Genomic DNA, 18,880 nt, shown 5'->3' with positions numbered 1-18,880 from the left:
TGCCTATTTTTTATTGGGTTGTTTTTTTGGATCTTGAGTTGTATGAGCTGTTTGTGTATTTTGGAACGATGCTTTACTTTCAAAAGGGCTTTGCTGCATCATGTTTTGTAGTATACCTGCCAGTGCTGCCCGCAGCTGCTGCCCTCTCCAGCGTCCTCATCAGTCACTGGTGACGGGGAGGCATGTGCGTGGCTCCCAGCTGGGCGGCAGGGGCTCTGGGCCTGTCCCTGAATCTCCTCCAGCCTCTCCGTCCACACTTTCATTTGCAATTTAGCAGTGCGAGTACATCAAAATAAAATGCTCATGCCTTTTGACCTGCTAGCAGTTCCACTCTAGGATACTCTACTTACAGTAGCGTGTGAAATGTTGCGCCTGCCAGGTCATTCAAGGTTATGCATACACAGTGCTGTCTGTGAGAACGAAAGACTGGAACAGCCTAAATATCCACCCGCAGGGGAGTGGATACATTTTGGTATGTGTGCTGTGATGGGAAATCACACAGCCCTCAACAAGCAGTGAAGGAGCCATGTACCGCCGATAACGCAGGTATTAAGTCTAAACACCGAAGCGCAGAGCATGTGGATATTGTCGCTATTTGTATTCATACATACATATGGACCTCCCTGGTGGTCCAGTGGTTAATCCATGCTCCCAGTGCAGGATTGATCCCTGGTCATCAGAGAACTAAGATGCCACATGCTTGCGGCCAAAATCGACATATATAAAATATACCTAATATATAATTTCTCCCCCCATACTCCCACATACATGTTTGCATGTGTGGCCTATCTCTGGACGGTACTCAAGAAACTCACAATGGTCACTGCCTCTGGAACGGGGCCTGGGGGGTCGGCTGGCAGGTGACCGGGACCCTGCAGAAGCTCCCTCCCACCCAAGGCCAGCGGTTGGCGGGGCCTCTCCTCACCCTGCCCCCACCCCTCTTGCAGATCGAAACGCACAAGCTGACCTTCCGCGAGAATGCCAAAGCCAAGACCGACCACGGGGCGGAGATCGTGTACAAGTCGCCCGTGGTGTCGGGGGACACGTCCCCGCGGCACCTCAGCAACGTCTCCTCCACCGGCAGCATCGACATGGTGGACTCGCCGCAGCTCGCCACGCTCGCCGACGAGGTGTCCGCCTCCCTGGCCAAGCAGGGTTTGTGATCAGGCCCCCGGGGCGGTCCCTAATCGTGGAGAGAAGAGAGTGAGAGAGTGTGGAAAAAAAAGAATAATGATCTGGCCCTTCGCCCTCTGCCCCCCCACCCCCCAGCTGCTCCTCACAGATCGGTGAATCGGTTAGTCACTTAACCTGCTTGTGGCTCAGCTCTGGCTCGGGACTTCCACATCAGTGACGGGAACGAGAGCCAAGTTCATCTTTCCAAATTGACAGGCGGGCCCATCGTAATAAAGTATTTTTAAAAACATTTAAAAAGATGGCCCCACCCAGAATTTCCTTGGGCAATTACCTTTGATTCTTTTTTTTCCCCCCTCTGAGTGGAAGAGGGAGAAGGAGAGGCTCTGAAAGCTGCCTCTGGGGACTCCCGTGGGCCTGGGGGGCAGCCCGTCCTGGGGGTGTCACAGAGGCGGCAGCAAGGTGGAGCCGCTGGCGCAGGGCCACCTGGAGAGCAGGACGGGGTGGGGAGAGGCTGTGGCGGGGGCTGGGCAGGGGGAGGGCGCAGTGAGGGGGGTGTGGGGGGGGCGAGGATGCGAGAGGAAGAGCTCAGGGAGGAGATGCTGAGGCCTGCCCGGAGGGGCAGGGGGCAGGGCACAGCCTCTGCCGCCCTCAGCAAACTCGGACCAAGTGGCCTCCCGTTCGTGGTGGCCCGGGGTCTGCTGCGGGTCGGGACGCCACCCTCTGGAGGGAGAAGGGCTTACACCGCGAAGGGACGGGGGCAGGAGGAGGAGGAGGAGGAGGAGGGTTGAGGGGAGTGGCATCCTGTGAGTTACTTCCTTGGAGACCACGGAGTGCTGGCCTCTTCCTCCCTCCCCGCAGGGTGGGGGTCTTGAGCTGAGGGGCTCCCCTCTGCCCCGTGGAAACCGTGTTTTATTGAGTTCTGACGGTTGGAACTGCAGCCACGATTCTGGCCACCTCACAGATCTGGGACTTTAGGGCTAACCAGTTCTCTGTAAGGACTTGTGCCTCCTGGGGGACATCCGCCTGTTCCCAAGCCTGGGCCTCTGGCATCTCTGGAGTGTGCGGGGGTTCTGGGAGGTGGGTCCTGAACCTCTCATCCCTCCCATGGCCACCGCAGCCACCTGTCTGCCCCCCCCCCCCATGCCTGTGTGTCTGCCATGCGGAGCTCAGTCACTGCCTGTACCCCTCATTACGTCACTCTGTCCTGAGTTCCCAGACTCGCCACCCCCCTCCTCAGTAATGGACATTGGTTAGATGGGGAGGCACCTACTCTCATCCAAGGGGTAAGTCAAGGAGGGCAAAGTCTGGACACAGTGGGGACCCCAGTGCCTCAGTCTAAGTTACATGCATCTAGTCCCTCACCATGAACCTGCCCCCGTCACAGATGTGAGCCAGGGTGGGGTTCACAGTGACCCCGGGTGTTTATGCCTTGTTGACGCGGAGAGCCTTTCCTCCCAGAAGGCCTGGTTCCCTTCCTGTGCTGAGCTGGCAGCAGGTTGGCTATCTGGGTGCTAGAGATGGCCTGGGGACAGGCAGGCAAGGCCCCCCAGGGCAGGACCACGCTCCCTCTGTCCCCAGCTTGTGACTGCCAGCCTCTCAGAGAGCCCAGCTGCTACTCAACCCCAAGTGCGTATAATCAGCCCCCCACACCCCAGAAAGGGAGACGTGCCCCCTCGGAAATGGTTCTCCCCCAGTCCCAGCTGGAGGCGATGCTGTCTGTCCTCCTGGAGCAGCTGAACATATACATAGATGTCGCCCCCCCCCTCCCCCCATCTGCACCCCGTCACGCTGTAGTCGGATCTGTCTATTTATGCTTGGATTCACCAGAGTGACTATGATAGTGAAAAGGAAAAAGAAAAAAAAAAAAAAAAAAAAAAAAAGGACGCATGTATCTTGAAATGCTTGTAAAGAGGTTTCTAACCCACCCTCATGGGAGTCCTAGACGTCTCTCACCCCCCAGCTGGGACTTGGATCCAGAAGGCCAGTGTAACTCTCCTCTGTGGGGCCTCCACAATTTTTGAAAGACTTTCGTCAGCATCTGGGACCCAACAGAGACCAGATTCTGACGTCTGAGAACCCTCAGCTGCAGAGAAGGCCTGAAGCGCAGGGATGAGGACAGAAGCTATGGTACCCCCGCCCCCAGGGCTACCTTTTGTCAGGCAAAGGGCAGTGTGTCTTGTGGTGAAGACGGCCCTGGAAAAGCCCCACAGCAGCTCTGAGAGGGTCACACACCTCCCCGCATCACGAGTGCCGGGTGGGGAAAGGTCTGCAGCCCACCCCCCAGCCCGGGGTCCTGCTCCAAGCTCTCCCTCGGGCAGGCCAGCCCATGCCTCCCCACCTAGGGCCCTGCGGCCACAGCAGGGATGGACCGCCTGCCCTACCCACCCCAAGGCGCCTGAGCTGCCTGACGGGAGACACCACTCCCAGAGCCTTGCCAGAACTCCTGCCGTGGGAGAAGGGAAGCAGCCTTTGTAGAAAATGTGTTGTTTAAAGAAAAATCAACAATCTCGGCCTGGTTCTGTCACGTCTGAGTTGGGTACAGTGAAAGGCAACCCCACAGGGCTGGGTGGGTGGAGTCCAGGGCTGCATGCTTCATGTGCAGCCAGAGCTATTCCATGCAAGGGGTCATCTGGGCACACAGCTGCCCCCAGTGAGGCTCTCCTCTGCCCTCTGAGTCCCAGCTGGTCTTGGAAGGGTTCTGAGGAAGAAAAAGGAAATGTGGTGTAAAGATTTGGTAGCTGTTAAGAGATGCGGCCCTTCATTACTGCCACCGATTTGGGCTGCATTTCTTGCACCTCCTCCTGCGGTTTTTGTGCCCTGATTTTCGGTACCTTTTTCCAAGGGCTTTACTTAGAGGGTTCTGGACTCTCCTGTGTTGGGTGGTTGTTGGGATCAGGCTAAAGATTGTGGTTTAGGGTGATCAGCGCTGGCAGGGGGTTTGCAAAGGAATGCTGGCTTGTAACCTTAAATGAGGACAATCCCCCCCAGGGCTGGAGACTCCCCCACCCCCCCATTCCTCCAGAGTTGGTGCCCCTTGGGTGGGCTAGATAGGTTACGCTATCCGCCTGGTCCCTTCAAGCTCACCACTCACTTTATCAATAGTTCCATTTAAATTGACTTCAGTGGTGAGACTATCCTGTTTGCCATTGCTTGTTGTGCTCTGGGGAGGGGTGGGGGGTAAGGGGGTGGGGAGAGGAACCTGTAAGATAGTTACCACTGGGCAAAGGGGAGTCTTGGAGTGCAGCAGTCCAATGCGCCTGGGAACCCTTTTCTTCCTGATTTCAACCACGTGTGCTAGAGGTCCCTTGGGATTTCACCTTTTCACTGACAGGTGCCACAGGCTGCCAGCTAGTTCCCATCTCCTTCCCGGCCAGGTACAGGCAGTGAGGCTTGTGGAGGAATCTGGAGATATGGTTGCTCTGACCTGCTGCCCTTTTGCGGGGTCCCAAGCCCACAATAATGCCTCCCAGAGACGCTGGCATCCTTTCCTTGAAGCTGTCAGCACCTCCATGTCACCTTCCCCACCAGCTCCGGACACAGCCTGTACTTCTAGCAGCTGCGGAGATTTCTTCATCCTTTAATCTTTGTCCTCCAAGGAAAGCAGGCAGGGATGAGAGCACAGGTGGAGGTCATCAGCTTGTCCCATCTACAGATCTGTGGCTTCAAGAGACTTCTGGTTTCTCTTCAGCTTTGAAAAGGGTTACCCTGGGCACTGACCCAGTCTCACCTCCTAATGGACTTAGCCCTGTGAATTTGCAGTGTTGGGCAGGACAATTTCTGGCACTTGCAAGTCCCATGATTGGTTACATTTGGGGGGTGGGGGGGGGGCGGGGGGCGGGACATGAAACCATCTTAGCTTAGCTTCCTGTCTGTGAATGTCCATATGGTGTATTGTGTTTTAACAAATGATTTACACTGACTGTTGCTGTAAAAGTGAATTTGGAAAATAAAGTTATTACTCTGATTAAATAAGGTGTCCATGTATGGATTCAAAGGACCAGAAAATGATATATTTTCCAAGTCCTTTCCCAGCCTTATAGAACTTAGGAAATGACCATAAATACTGTTAAAACCTGGACATCAGGATTTATCAGCTGGCTCTGGAGCCCTGGAGGTGAAAGAGCTTTCAGACTTGTTCATTTTCAGTTGATTCTCTCATTCTGGGGCTGGCAAACCATCTTGGTCCAACTCAAAGGGCAGTACGCTTGTGGTTGAGCTCACAAGGCTGCACTCAGTTTGTAAGACCCAGAGCACTGTATTCAAACCTGAGGAGGCTGGGCTGGCCCTATGAGATCTCTTTATCCCTCGAAATTAGGCTAGAGGCCTGGGGCTGAAGCAGAACTGTAGGCCAATCAGATGAATGAATGGCTTAGATTCTTTCCAGGATTACAGAGCTGCTTTCGTCTCTCCTCCTTTGAGCCTTATTACAGATTGGAGAGTGTCTGCTAGGTCAAAATAGGGATATGAGATAGCTCCTGGCAGTGCTACAAAGGAAAAGAAAAAGAACAGAACCCATCACATTAATTATTGTTCCTTAGTAATTAGGTCAAGGTCAGTAACACTCAGGCCTTTGATTTTTCACACACTATTTCAAAATACTACTTTTCTCAGTTTTTCCTGATGTGCTTTAGCCACTGTAGGCAGAAGCTTAAGTAGAGCAGATCTTAACTGCAACCACAGAAGCAGCAACAGGGCAGCCGAAGAGAAATGCTACCTCAGAACTCACAGCTTTCACAGCCAGGATAGGCAGCTTCACTGGCTGTGTCAACTTGACCGCTGTGAAAAGGACAAAAGGAAGTAAAGAGAGAACCAGGCCTGCCTACTTATCATCTTGTACAAAGAAAATCAAACAGCCTCCTCAGAAGAAAGCTACTGAGAACCAGTGCAGGCTCCAATGCAGAGTATATACACATCCTTAGTGACCTCAACCCCAGAAAAGGTGGGTGGTGGAAAGTGACATCTCCGTTAAAGAGTAATTTAGAATAGAGAAAACAAGTCACGCTGCTGGCTGGCCTCACTAGAGGAAGGGACGATAAGAGCAATGGGTCAATTACTTACATCCAACAACAACAGAAAAAGCAGGTGATGTACGGAGACCTCCTTCCTCCTGGCATCTCTTACCTCCCCCACCCGTGAAAACTACACCCTCTCCCTGGTGCCCAGAAGACAGCGGAGACTTCCTGAGTGCAGAGCCAGTCAGAGGATGCAGAGACGTGCTCTGGCGGGGCAGGCACCTCAGCGTCACCATTACCATGTCCAATAACAAGAAAGGCCTGGCATAAAACATTCTGTAACTTTTTTTTATTATTTTTTTCACTTTTTCCTTCCTTTTTTTTTTTAAGCACTAGTCTGTGCTTTGCGAACAGAATCAAGACATTAACAAAGATCAGCTTCTCTGAAGAAAAGCATTTCTATAGAACAAAGACAGCTACATGTTTCGCTGCCAATACACAGCTCAAAGCAGGAAAAGAAAATATTTACAAAATACAAGGTTTTTTTTTCCATTTTTGTTTTTGTTTTTTTTTTTTACAATGCTAAAAGGGTTATTCAGAATTTTCAACCTTATAAATAGAAGAAGCACTTTATGCATAGGGATATGGTGCATTATTGGTTTTTAAAGAAACAATGACAAACCCTTTAACTTGCAAACAGAATCAAAAAAAAAAAAATCACTAATGTTGAAAATTGTGAAAAAACCCCAACCATTAAGCAGTTTGTCTACTATTTTTATACGATTACAAAATGGCAAAAAAAAAAAAAAAAAAAAAAGTCCCTATTGCCCCCCTTTTTGGTGATGTGATCATAGATGAGACAGGCACAAGGTTAACCCAGGGGGGTGATGGGGAGTGATGGGGACCACAGCGAGGACCAGACAGTGTTCCACAGGCAAGGGAGCTCGAAAAAGGAGAGGCCCGACAGACACTGACAGGGAACTGGACGGGGGTGGGAGATACGACCCAACAATCAGTGAAAACAATTACACAGGGGAGATGGCTGCTCATTTCCAACACCCCCTAGAGTCTGCGGAGGAGTGGGAAGAGAGGTTAATTAGTCCTACCCCTACCTCCACAGACCAGGATGGGTGGGAAAAACACTGAGTGGAAGGGCTGTGGGTGTGGGGGTGTGTGCGGTGTGGGAGAGCAGATGAGAGGACACAAAGGGGCAGGATGGGGACCTGAGCAGCCGCAGCCAGGTTACTGCAGTTAAGGAGTCAAAGCAGGGATGACCAAATGCAGAGGAAACCCAGGTAGGTCTCCAAGATTCCAGTGACAAGGGGAAGCCATTCTGTCAGCTGAGAGCTGGGTGAGAACAGCTGGCAGTTCCAGCCAAGAGGCTCTGGTGGGGGCGCCCCAACACCAATGACGGAGGGGACCCAGCCGGGAGGGCCGGAGCTGAGCCAAGCCACAGAGCATACTGCTCTCTCCCACCCTCACCTCAGGGGGCGACGCTGAGCTGGAGGTTCCTTGTCCTCTGCCCACCTGGCTGTCCCACCCTGCCCACAGGGGTGAGGGAGAAGGGTGAGCATCCAACATTGCTAAGTCCAGTGATTCAACAGTGCAGAGGATGTGCCAGGACCAGGCTACCAGGGTCTTATCCAGAACTGTCTGCCAACTGGAGGAAGTGCTCAGGTGTGTGACGATGAAACATGGAAACCAAAACCTAAACAAAACAAAACAAAACAAAAAAACGAAAAAAAAAAAAAAGAAAAAAAAAAACCAACCCCAAAGTAGAATCTAAATTCCTTAAATTCACTAAAAACTGTGAAAATTTTCAGCATATGATGTTTGAATATCAAACGCAGAGATTTCTGAAGCTTTAATGCCAATAGTTAGTGAGTCTGTTTAGATTCTCGTATCCCACTCATCTGTGAGTTGGACGCTGAGCTGGGACTGTTGCCACCAGATGCCGACTCTTGAGGGGAACGACAGGAGGCGAGGTGGGTGCCACCTCTGTCTCCCGGCCAGTCTTGCTGCCTGAGGTGCGCCGAGTGCAGCGGGACGCCCGTTCCTGTGCATCCAGTTGGTCCTCACTCTCCGCCTGGGGACTGTATGCCAGGGGGAAGGTTCGCCGCTCCCACGGCTGGACAGACTGTGGGCAGACAAGATGCCTTGGTGAGGACCCAAGTCCCAGCCTGCCTCCTGCCCCAGACGTGTGGACTGGAGGCTGTGATCAGTCTCTCCAGGGTTCCTGGGCTGGCCCAAGGAAAATTTTCAGAGTGGGCACCCTTTTAACAATGGCCAGTTCCACGGTACCTTCAGAAGGTCAACTTCAAGCACAGTCCCCTTCAAACTGGGGAAAGGGGGGGGGGGGGGGGTCCATAAAATGAAGATCCATCTTGAGCAGGTGCTGCCCCCAGCAATCCCATCTGCCGCCCGCTAATCCCACGGAAAGGCAGCGTTCCTCACCTGTTCATCGAGCCCCAGCTCTGGTGTGGAACATCGGGTGTCCTCGCTGGCCAGGTGTCGGAGCGTGTCCCGAGCCACCGGAGTGAGGGGGGCCGAGTGCAGTTCCGGGCTAATGGGGCTCCTGGGGGACTGCCCGTGGGAGAACTCCGACAAAGAGTGGCTACTGCTGACGTCAGGGGAGGCAGGCTGGGGGGTAGAGGGGTTGGCACTGCCCAGCTGAGGGGTTGTCCGGCCGTCTGATGACCTGTAAGACCTGTACACCAAGAAGTGCAAATCTCAGTGCCTGGGAAACAGAGCATTTCTTATGTATTTATTTTCTGGGGTTGGGAAAGAGGCATGAAAAAAGCCTCCTGACCAGAGGAGCTGAGGCAGACTGACACCAACAGTTCTCTCCCAGGAACCACAGACGCCCTTCCTCTCCCACCACTATGCACAGGGGCAGGCACAACGTGGCGTCTAAGAGCTGTGTACGCCTGTCGTCCTGAGCAAAGGCCATGGCCGAACAATGCTAATCCCTGGCTCAGTCCCCAGTGAGTTCACAGGGGAAGGGGAATCAGTCCAGACTTTGAAAACTGTAGGCAAAGAAAAAAGTAAAAACAAGAGCCCTGAATCTATTGACAATCAGCCTCCAAATGCCACAGACAGCCTACTCCTGGAGCCCGGGAGATCACCAGAGTTTGTCAGAACTGGACAGTAACCGCTCAGCAAGGATCTGGCCTCTGACTGCTCAGCCCCTCACTAGTCCCAACAAACACCAAGGAACGTTCGCATCCTCGGCCATCACCACAAACTCCCCACTGATCCTCCCTCCACAGGCCTTGGGGGCCTAAGCCTGCCCCGTCACCTGCTGCCCCGCCGCTGAGGTGGCACACTCGTGGTCCACAACCACCGAGCCCTCTCCATCTCCTCACATTTGGCGTGCAGGGCGGCGAAGGCTGCATCAGACAGGTCCTCGATCTGCAAAAGAGCATCTTCATCGATCCCCTCTTTCCTCCAAGAAGTTTAAATGTGGGTAGATCAACTGTAGAGGCAGCCCCACCCCATACTAGGCTCTTCCTGGTCAGCACAGGAATACGAGCTTGCACTTGACACCCACAAGTCTTGACGCATCCACAGTGTGTGCTCTTCTAAAAGGGACGCCCATGCCATTACCTCCTCGTTCTCCTCGTCAGGACTCCCCTTCAAAGACCGAAGATCGACTTCCCGCCAGCTGCAAAACCAGGAACAATCGTGAGATGGTAGGCAGTCTGGGGCAGGATAAATACATCCGTGCAAGAACGAGAGCTCTCCACCTGCAAGTGACACTGCTCTCTGCTGGGCCTTCTTAGCCCAAGGGGGCCTCTATAAGAGGCCCCGCACTCAAATGCCCACAAGGGCCAGAAACAGGGGAAGCAGGCTGAGGGTGGGACTAGAGCTGGGAGACTGACAAACTCAAGCAAAAGAACCTGTTTAAAGGGGACCAGCACGACTGAGCACCAGATGACTGCTCCCACACGGGAATGCGTGCACAGGTTTGCCCAGTCTTTTCATTTGTCAACAAAAGTGGAAATAAAGATTCATATCGTGAAATCTTGCTTTGATGCTGACGACAAATTCAATGTTTTAAAACACATTTGTATCTGTTGAACAAAACATGTCTACAGCCCGTGTGTGGCCTGTGGTCTGGTTGGTGCTCGTGTAATGGAAGAAGACTATATAGAGAAATAATTTCACTCGTATCAGGTAGACCTTCTCTAAGAGAAGACTAGGCTAGGCCCCAAAGCTCAGTGACTAGAGGAGAGGGAAAGGGGCAGTAACAGGAAAACCAGAGAGAAGGAGTGATCACCCAGGGCCTCTACCTGGGAGTAAGGATTTCCTTGTATTGCAGCTTCTCGACACGGGTGGTCGCAGCGACAGACATTGGGATGACAATGTTGTTAATATCGAAGGAGCTCTCTCCCCTTCTCCTCCTTACTGGCTGCTGTAAGACAAAGGCACGTTTAAAAGGGAGGAACAATTCTACACACATCAAATCATACATCTGAGATTTAAAACAGGATCACCAATAACCAGACATCTGGGTCCTGGGGTAGGGCCCAGGCAAGGATGGTAGCAGCTGCTTGCACCTAGTAGACGGTCCCTCGACAGCAACGTGCTCAGGAGAAATACTAGGTGGTCCCGAGGAGAATCTACTGTCTACAAGTCTCACTGGCTTCCCTCTTTCTTTGTGGGCTCATGTGAAAAGAGACTTGTGTTGAATTTTACAGGGGTGGGTATCCTGGGGCCTTGAGTCAACTGCCACGGTTTCTACTCCTCCACACACACCTTTATTACTCCCCTCCCCCCAAATCCTCCTTTGTTTCCCCTTCTTATCTCTGTCTATAACACAGACCCATGGTAGATCCTAAAAGCAATGCTTCAGCCTAGTGGTGACCCTTTGGGTTAAAAAGATGAATGCCCCTATTCTGAAAGACGCCCAAAAGGATAGGCCCAGCTCAGTGGATCATCTAACCTTGGTTGCCATGAAAGCACCTCCTTTTCGTAGATCTGAACTCTTCAGCTAAATCAGTAACCACCATCTGCTCAGCCCTTATGTGATTTCCCCTTTCTGGCTACTATTCTTGGGGAAAGAGCTGAGAGCTTTCTAGCTATATCCGTGGAGATGAGTGGAGGGAAATGGATGAAGCGGCCCTGACTGTACAGCTCACACTCCTGGAGAAAGCAGATCTGCTCCTATAGGAAGTTAAGATCAAACTCTTGGGAAAGAAGACTTTAACGAGGATCCAGTATCAGGGGAGGAGGTGGGCATCTGCGGCAGCTGGGAGATCAGATGAGGCATAAAGCAGGGAGCCAAAGGGCGAGCTTTCTTAGATGGAGTGGCAAGTCCACGAGCTGCCTGTGCCCAGACAGCGAACACCCTGCCCTGAAACAGAGAGACTGGCACCTGTGCTGTGCGAGGCCAGAGGGAAACAGTGGGATGACAAACACGCTGCCATGGCGACAATACAGCTGCAAACACCTACGAGGCTGCATTCAAACCCAAACCACCAAGTGTGGTCAGCCCAGAGGGACAGGGTTCGTGAAGGAAGATGGGGAAGAGGCTGTTCCCTACAACTAACCTCTCTACTCTGCTCCTCGAGAGGGATCTGTGATTGAGGCAGCCTATGGTTTCAGGACCTTCTCAGAGAATGTTGAAAGGCAACGCTTCCTGGGCCAGGATGTTAGCTTCTGTCCCCTATGATTTCAGGTTATCACAATGTCGTTTTCATCTCAGTTTCCTCCTCTATCAGTGAGAATAGACTGTCACTGACATCACAAATTTAGGGTAACTGGTTAACCAAAGCAGCTGAAGAGACCTCTGCAAGCCTCGCCTGGCTGAGGATTAGCAACCTTACACCCAGAGGCCTGAGCCGCTGCCACATCTCTGCCGAGCTCAGATGCCCCACTATGAGAAGTGTACCTTCCGGAAGCCTCAAGAGAGAGCTTGACCCTGTATCTTGCTCAAGAATGAATGTAAAATTGCTGGCAGAAACAGCTATGTATTTTCCCTGAATCTTCTTGGGCCTGAGGCAAAGAGATGGGGGCAGGTTGTGGGGTCAACAGGTTCCAGCTCCCACCCTACATTTAGATTCCCCAGTTCCATAAGGCACTCGTTTGATCTAAGTTAACTGCCTTCTCCTGTTTAGAACCAGAGGTGGAGGGCAGGTGGTGGGAATGAAAAGGGGTTCCCAAGCCTGGCTGCACATCAGAAGCAAGGTGAGTATATTTAAAGAAAAAACAGGTTCAGGGTCCCCTCTCTTCTAACTATCAAATCAGAATATCCAGGGCTTCCAAGAAAGAAAGAAAGAAAAGAAAGAAAGAAAGAAAAAAAGCCACGGAGGTGATTCTGACGCATCCATTGGCTCTTGTGGCTTTTTGTGGGACGCACTACCACATACGGCCATGCCCCTCCTCCCCCATTTCTCTGTGTCTTGTAGCTTCTCTACCTTATTTTAACTATCTGGCCTATCGCTCTTCTTGCTATTAAATAAATCCAGATGCTCTGAAACAATTTGGCAGCAAGAGCCTTAAGGGTCAGCATAGTGCTTTATACAAAATTTGTACTCATCAGATAATAAGTAAAAATTTCAAGTGATTCAGGCCTAAGTTTACATTCTCCAGGCACAAGAGGGCGGCAGGTGAAAAAATTCTGCAGTCTCACCAAGTGCTGGATCTCAGAGAAGACTTCTATCAGAATCAGTCTCTTTAAAAATCCTTTGGTTTTTCTGAGACCCCCTGCTAATGGATAACTGAGTTTGTGATAGATACTACACACCTATGGAGACAAAATCTGTGGGTGTGGGAGGGGAGGAAGGGGGAAGAACAAGGAGGTCTTTGGAAAAGACTGTCTGATTTTTAAGAGCAAAGACAGAACAACGTGAATTCCTACCTGATAGCAGGAGCTTAGTGAACACATTTTGTGGGCTTAGAAGTTTCTTGATATAAGCTCTGAAGGGGCTTCAAAACACCTGCATAAGTCACCTCTGCAATGCCCCAACCCAGGCTCACTCTGTGCAGCATGATGGTAGGAGAGCTGGCCCTGCAGTCAGACTGCCTGGGTTTGAATCACAATTATAACCCTCACAAGTCACCTCACCTTACGCAATTTACTTATTAACTTTGGAAAGTTTCAGCTTCCCTGCCAACAAAATGGGAATCTTTCATACCACCTACACCTCAAAGGCCATTATAGGATTGAATGAGGTAACACACATAAAAATGCACTTAGCACTGACACAATAAACATCTCAGTTGCAGCGTTTTACTGTTACCATCTCCATTATGATGAAGATGATGCCTATATAAAAGACCCTTTTAGTGGCACAAAGCAGCTACAGCTATATGTGTTACAGGAGGCACACACTGAGGAATTAAAGATTAGAATGACATTAACGTGGATGTGTGTCTGGAGTGGCCGTGCAAACAGCTTTCGGGGTAGAGTGTGGTACTGCAAAAGCTGAGCAGGGGTCAGACAGCCCAGCGCTGTGAGCGTACGACGACGTGTCAGTGCTGCCAGTGTGACACACCTGAAATCATGGGCTCTATGTCCCCCTTCCCTCCCAAGCACCCTAACACACCCAGTGGTTATTCTCAGCACTCCAGCTCCACTCCCCAGGAGAGTAAAAACAAGGACATCAAATGTCTCCAGTGCCTCCAGGCATCTCTCTTTTATCCCTCTTCTCATGTTTACTTCTGAGACCAACAGAGCTCGAGTCATGGTATTGTTGAGTTCTGTGTGAAACTTAGTCCCACGCATCTTGAATAGTCACAGATCAGCCAAGAGTTTTCTCTCTGCATCAAGCTTTCTATGGCTGGCTCAGCTCAGATCCGTCTCTACTACGAAAAACAACTCAAGGAAAACAATGTAACGGAGGATCAAACAGCACCACTTTGACTTAAAAAAAGACACACACTGTCAAGATGAGTTGAGTCCCCCTAACTGCCCTGGCCCTGACAACCCTCTCTCTGTACTGTCCTCCAACCCACTGTCCAGCCAACTCCACGGAGGTACTTACAGACGCGCTGGCTGTAACCTGTGGGCTAGAACTGGTGGGTACAGAGGTGTCTGATGAGGCAGAGAGCTGTCGCACCAAGGGACTGTGTGGTGGATGGTGGGTGGCCGCCAAGTAGTTCGAACTGCTCATGTCCGTGTGATGCTTCAACACTGCAGAAGTCAACAGAAAAAAGGAATATGTGGCTACCTCAACCTGCTCTATTTCCAGCACAAGCTAGGAATGCCAGCAATACGCAGTAAAGGCAAAAATGCTTTCTAAGCCTAGAGGATAACAGATGAAGCAAACTGATTGATGGGAGGTAGGGGTGGAGCACAGGTTGCTACAGCAGTAAGAAGTGACCTACATTTAGAAGCAGTAGGGCCCCTCTACTCTGCCTTCATAGAAAGTGAAAGACAAAGCTAGGGGCAATTATAAGAAGCCCAGGCTGCCCCAGAAAGCCCTGAGCAGGTGCAAATGCAGGCAGAGGTGCCGGGCCTGGCCCTACCTTCACTTCTCTCAGATGAATGGTCTCGCAATCTCATTTTGCTGTGGTTTGGGTCATGCACGGGTGGCGGTGGGTTGAGCAAGCGCTCTGCTTTGGGCGCTGTCACTCGCTCCACCATAGGCACGGCCCCCACATCGTCTAAGTGCTGCCTGTGGGTCCTGTCAGGCCGAGTTTGGTGATGGGACAGCTCTGAAGAGGGGAACAGAAAAAGAGCTGTGAAATATCTTCTCTCAATCTTTCTTTGAGTTCCAAGCTCTTGAGTTCTCTCTAGGTCAATGACAGACACCTAGGGCAGCAGGACAGTCCTCTGGGACCGAAGCTTCTAGCAAATAACACACTGGCCAGAACAGGCCAGGGAGCCCACAGGGCTCTCACCCAGAGAAAAATGTGACACCAGACTACAGAAGACAGCCTGCCCACAGATGGACCCAATGCCATGCCACAGTTGGCTGTTCACTGAGCCCCAAGATACATGGTGTTTGGAATAGCTTTTACAGTCCATCTGAGAGCATCCAAGACAAGGAGAAAAGGAAAACTGTGAGCTGAATTTATATCAGTCAACTGCTTCTCCCAGCCCTGACACAGTGCCAGGGCTATACCAGTGACCTGAGAATATAAAAGGAATAGAAGAGTAACTGGAGGCGACTCTGGACCCCTGAAACTTACTGGCTGTTGTTAGGAAGGAGTTGACCAACTTGTGCCTGTCTTTACGAACTGGATCTGGCAGACTGCCCGGCATGGGTGCTCTGTGCTTAAGTGAAAACTTTTTTGGAGGTTTGATTTTGTCAAAAGGCTTGTTCTGCCACTGAGATTTCAGCATGCTCTGGAAGTGCAGGCTTGTGGGAACATCTGCAAGAAACACAAAACGCTGGTTAGTCCAGACACCTGGGCTCCCCTCTCATGAAGTGACGCGTGTTCACAGCATCTCTAACTCTCCAGTGAGCAAGACCCACATCTCACCCCTCTTTTATTTCCCAGTGGCAGGATGACCCAGAGGGGCAAGCACTGTCATGTGGAAGATCTGTTTATTGGAACTTTACTGAAGGTCACTCTTTTGTTCACAGACACGTCACTGTTGCCTTTTATTTTCAAGTTCCAAACAAAAACAAAATCTAAAACACCCTTTGTTAGGTTGATGGACTTTTCTTTGTTCCTAAGTCTATTAACTTTATTGGTTTGAAAGACTGATAAACATCCTGTTTTTATTCTTCCAGTAACTGAAACATTTCAACCTACTTCTTTCTATCAACATGAAGTTAATCAGGATATATTCATTCAGTGTCTACCATTGTACCAGGCACAGTACTGGGTACTACATCTTTCCCTAAATAAGAACTATACCATTCTCCCCCCTCCTTCCTCCAGACCCCCACCACCTCCCACCTGGAGATTATCTAGGTTTTTAAGTGGATTAGTTAATATTCAATATCACAAATTAATCTTTTAGACAATTATAGTTTTTACCTTTTTGGGGGGTTCACTACTGTTTACTGTATTTTTCCATTTTGTTAGTTTCCTTTTTTATTTTCCTAAGAATGTGGCCTTGAGTAATTTCTTTAGAAATAGTATTTCTAGATTAAAACCAGTTCTCTCTCAGACCTTTAAAGCTATTACTGCAATGTCACCAATAAGATGGAATGTAACTCATTCACTTGCAGGTGCTCTGTTTCTTCTTTTAAACTGGGGGGGGGGGGGGGGGGGGGGGGGAGAGCGGGAGCTTGTGGTATTACATTGACTCAATTTGGGGAGAAATCTAATACCGAGTGTTTCAATCTGTGAACATGGTATATCTCTCCATTTATTTAGGATTTCTTTAGTTTTCTCTCATAAGTGTTAGGTAGTTTTCATTGTACAGCTCCTTCTTTAAAAAAATATTTGTTATACTACCAACTGTAAAATAGACAGCCAGTGGGAAGTTGTTGTATAACAAAGGGAGTTCAACTTGAGGATGGAAGATGCCTTAGAGGACTGGGAGGGGGAGGATGGGGGGGGGGGGAGTCGAGGGAGGGTGGGGGGGGGAGTCGAGGGAGGGAGGGAATACGGGGATATGTGTATAAAAACAGATGATTGAACTTCGTGTACCCCCCCCAAAATAAATAAATAAATAAATAAAATTAAAAAAATTTTTTGTTTATTTGGCTGCACTGGGTCTTAGTTGTGGCACGCAGGAATCTTCATTGCAGCATGCGGGCTCTCAGTTCCAGCATGTGAGATCTAGTTCCCTGACCAGGGATCAAACCTGGGCCCCCTGCATTGGGAGTGTGGAGTCTTAACCACTGGACCACCAGGGAAGTCCCCAATGTACAGTTCTTATACATATTCTATTAATTTGATTCTTTAAGTATTTCCTATTTTTGATGACACTATAAATGACTGCACTTATAAAAATTTTGATCTATAATTGTTCACTGCTAGTATGTAGAAATACAGTAATTTTTAACATAGTGACCTGTACCCTATGATCTTGCTAAATCTGTTATTAACTTTGTTATTGTGGAGTCCTTAGAATTTTCTACATACACAAGTATGTCATTTACAAAAAGCTGTTTTACTTTCTTTCCAATTTGTATGCCTTTTATTTCTATTTCTTGCCCTATTATTCTGGCTAGAACCTCTATGGCAACCTGAAACGTACATTTTCCTTTTTATAGTCTCATCCTGAAACTTCACCACCATGGATACAGGTGTGGGTCTTTTTACAGGGTTCTGAAAAGCTTTCATGGTCCTTTTTAACCTGAAGATCATCAGCACATCTCTCTTTATTTCCCAGGTCCTCCTGGGAATCATTAACCACCTGGGACATCCTCAGAAGTCCCAGCCCTTGAGTCCATACCTGCTGCTGCAGCATACAATGAAACACCACTATACAGAAAAGGGGAAAAATCCAACCTAGCTATATTCCAAAACAAGTTCAAATTTATCACCCAGACAAATGCCCAGGTCCCATCCCTTCTTCTGTGTCCTTTTTCATTGTCAGCAAAGAACCTTACCGTACCAGCTTCTACCCGACAGGAGTTTACTCAAAAGCATGCGCTTTGGGCTCTTTTTTTCTAGTTTTATTTATCCACAGTTATCCTGTTTTCCATCTTTCAAAAATCACTCCAAACTCTATTCACCCATGGCATGCCTTCTTTTTTCAGAATTATTAGAGGTGTATTATGTTTAATGTGTTTCCTAAGTATCAGTGGGGTTTTGGCTCCCAGGGAGGGTAGAGGATGTGCTCAATCTGAGCTAGGAGTGGGGGTCAAAGAAGGGGAATAAATGAACATTTACTAAACCAATTACACTGTGGCTGGCATTGTGTATCACAATCTCCATAACAATTCCACGATGTAAGCATTACTATGCTCCTTTTAAAGATAAAAAACAGATTTAGAAAGGTGAATTAATTGTCAGGGTTACACAGTTTAGTAAGTAACAAGCAACCTTCAAACTCAGATCTGTAAAACCCTAAAACCCATACTCTTAGCCACTATACTATGAAATTATTCTTTGGCCCAGAGAATGGGGCAGTTCGATTCTGAGGTGGAATCTGATATTTCTCAAATTATTCCAGAGGAACTGGAGAGTACAGGTATTTTTCAAAAGAGTTCTGCAGTGTAAAAAAACTTAACTCTTTCCTATAGCATAGACCATGTTTTCATGGCACTTCAAAGAATAAAGATACATCTGTGGAAACAGTGCTTGTCTTCTGAAATTTTTTCCCATAATCATTCTTTCTTTTCTGCAATTAAAAACGAATTCACCTATCCCAACCCTTAAAATAAATATATTAGCTTTTAGCCAAGCCAAGAACATCAGAGCTCATTGAACTCCCAGCTCTCAGACCCCACCCAAATTCCTCAATAAAATGGTTTGATTTCCCAATCCCCAAAAGGTCAAATGTTAAAAAAAAAAAGTACCTCCCAAATAAGAATTGAGTTTAGAGGTATTAATGGTAAAAATTCTTTGCTCTAACTCACAGTGGTTGGGGAGAAGGGTGTATAGGAAATAAAGCATCATCTAGAGGAATTCTGAAAGCTGGGCTGAGCTCAAAGGTATAAAGAAGGCTCAAGAAGTGGGAGAACACCTCCTCTATATCCCAGGATACTCCTTTGTCAGCAGGAGAGTTACTCCCACTTGGCAAAGGCTTTTTTTTTTTTTGTTTGGCTGCGCCATGCAGGATCTTCCCCAACCAGGGATCGAACCCGTGCCCCCTGCATTGGGAGTGTGGAGTCTTAACCAGTGGACCACCAGGGAAGTCTGCAAAGGCTGTTTAACGGGACTATAAGAGCACAGTGATTTCATTTTTTTCCCCTTAATTTTCCCCAGTCACTGTGCTC

At 49.3% G+C, this 18,880-nt stretch overlaps 2 protein-coding genes across 25 annotated transcripts in view; one reads left to right on the top strand and one right to left on the bottom strand.

Annotated features, from left to right (window-relative positions):
* Positions 1–1,648, top strand: part of MAPT (microtubule associated protein tau) — a 108,146-nt gene extending 106,498 nt beyond the window's left edge. For all 21 annotated transcript variants that reach the window (XM_057716589.1, XM_057716586.1, XM_057716587.1 and 18 more), the window contains one exon: positions 948–1,648. In XM_057716589.1, coding sequence (XP_057572572.1) covers positions 948–1,163 — 216 coding nt within the window. In that variant the 3' untranslated portion in view covers positions 1,164–1,648. The remainder of the gene's footprint in view (positions 1–947) is intronic.
* Positions 1,649–7,862: 6,214 nt separating this feature from the next.
* Positions 7,863–18,880, bottom strand: part of KANSL1 (KAT8 regulatory NSL complex subunit 1) — a 160,746-nt gene continuing 149,728 nt past the window's right edge. For 3 of the 4 annotated variants that reach the window (XM_057714854.1, XM_057714853.1, XM_057714855.1), the window contains 8 exons: positions 15,225–15,407; positions 14,559–14,747; positions 14,075–14,223; positions 10,379–10,500; positions 9,693–9,750; positions 9,385–9,497; positions 8,541–8,793; positions 7,863–8,223 (listed from right to left, as the gene is read on the bottom strand). In XM_057714854.1, the coding sequence (XP_057570837.1) occupies positions 7,996–8,223; positions 8,541–8,793; positions 9,385–9,497; positions 9,693–9,750; positions 10,379–10,500; positions 14,075–14,223; positions 14,559–14,747; positions 15,225–15,407 (1,295 nt within the window). In that variant the 3' untranslated portion in view covers positions 7,863–7,995. The remainder of the gene's footprint in view (positions 8,224–8,540; positions 8,794–9,384; positions 9,498–9,692; positions 9,751–10,378; positions 10,501–14,074; positions 14,224–14,558; positions 14,748–15,224; positions 15,408–18,880) is intronic. The other variant, XM_057714856.1, reaches the window with a different exon arrangement.

The sequence above is a fragment of the Hippopotamus amphibius genome, chromosome 17 (genome assembly GCF_030028045.1).
Source record: "Hippopotamus amphibius kiboko isolate mHipAmp2 chromosome 17, mHipAmp2.hap2, whole genome shotgun sequence".
Lineage (NCBI taxonomy): Eukaryota > Metazoa > Chordata > Mammalia > Artiodactyla > Hippopotamidae > Hippopotamus > Hippopotamus amphibius.
The sequence above is the reverse complement of the archived record's forward strand: the minus strand, read 5'-3'. Positions and strand labels throughout refer to the sequence as shown.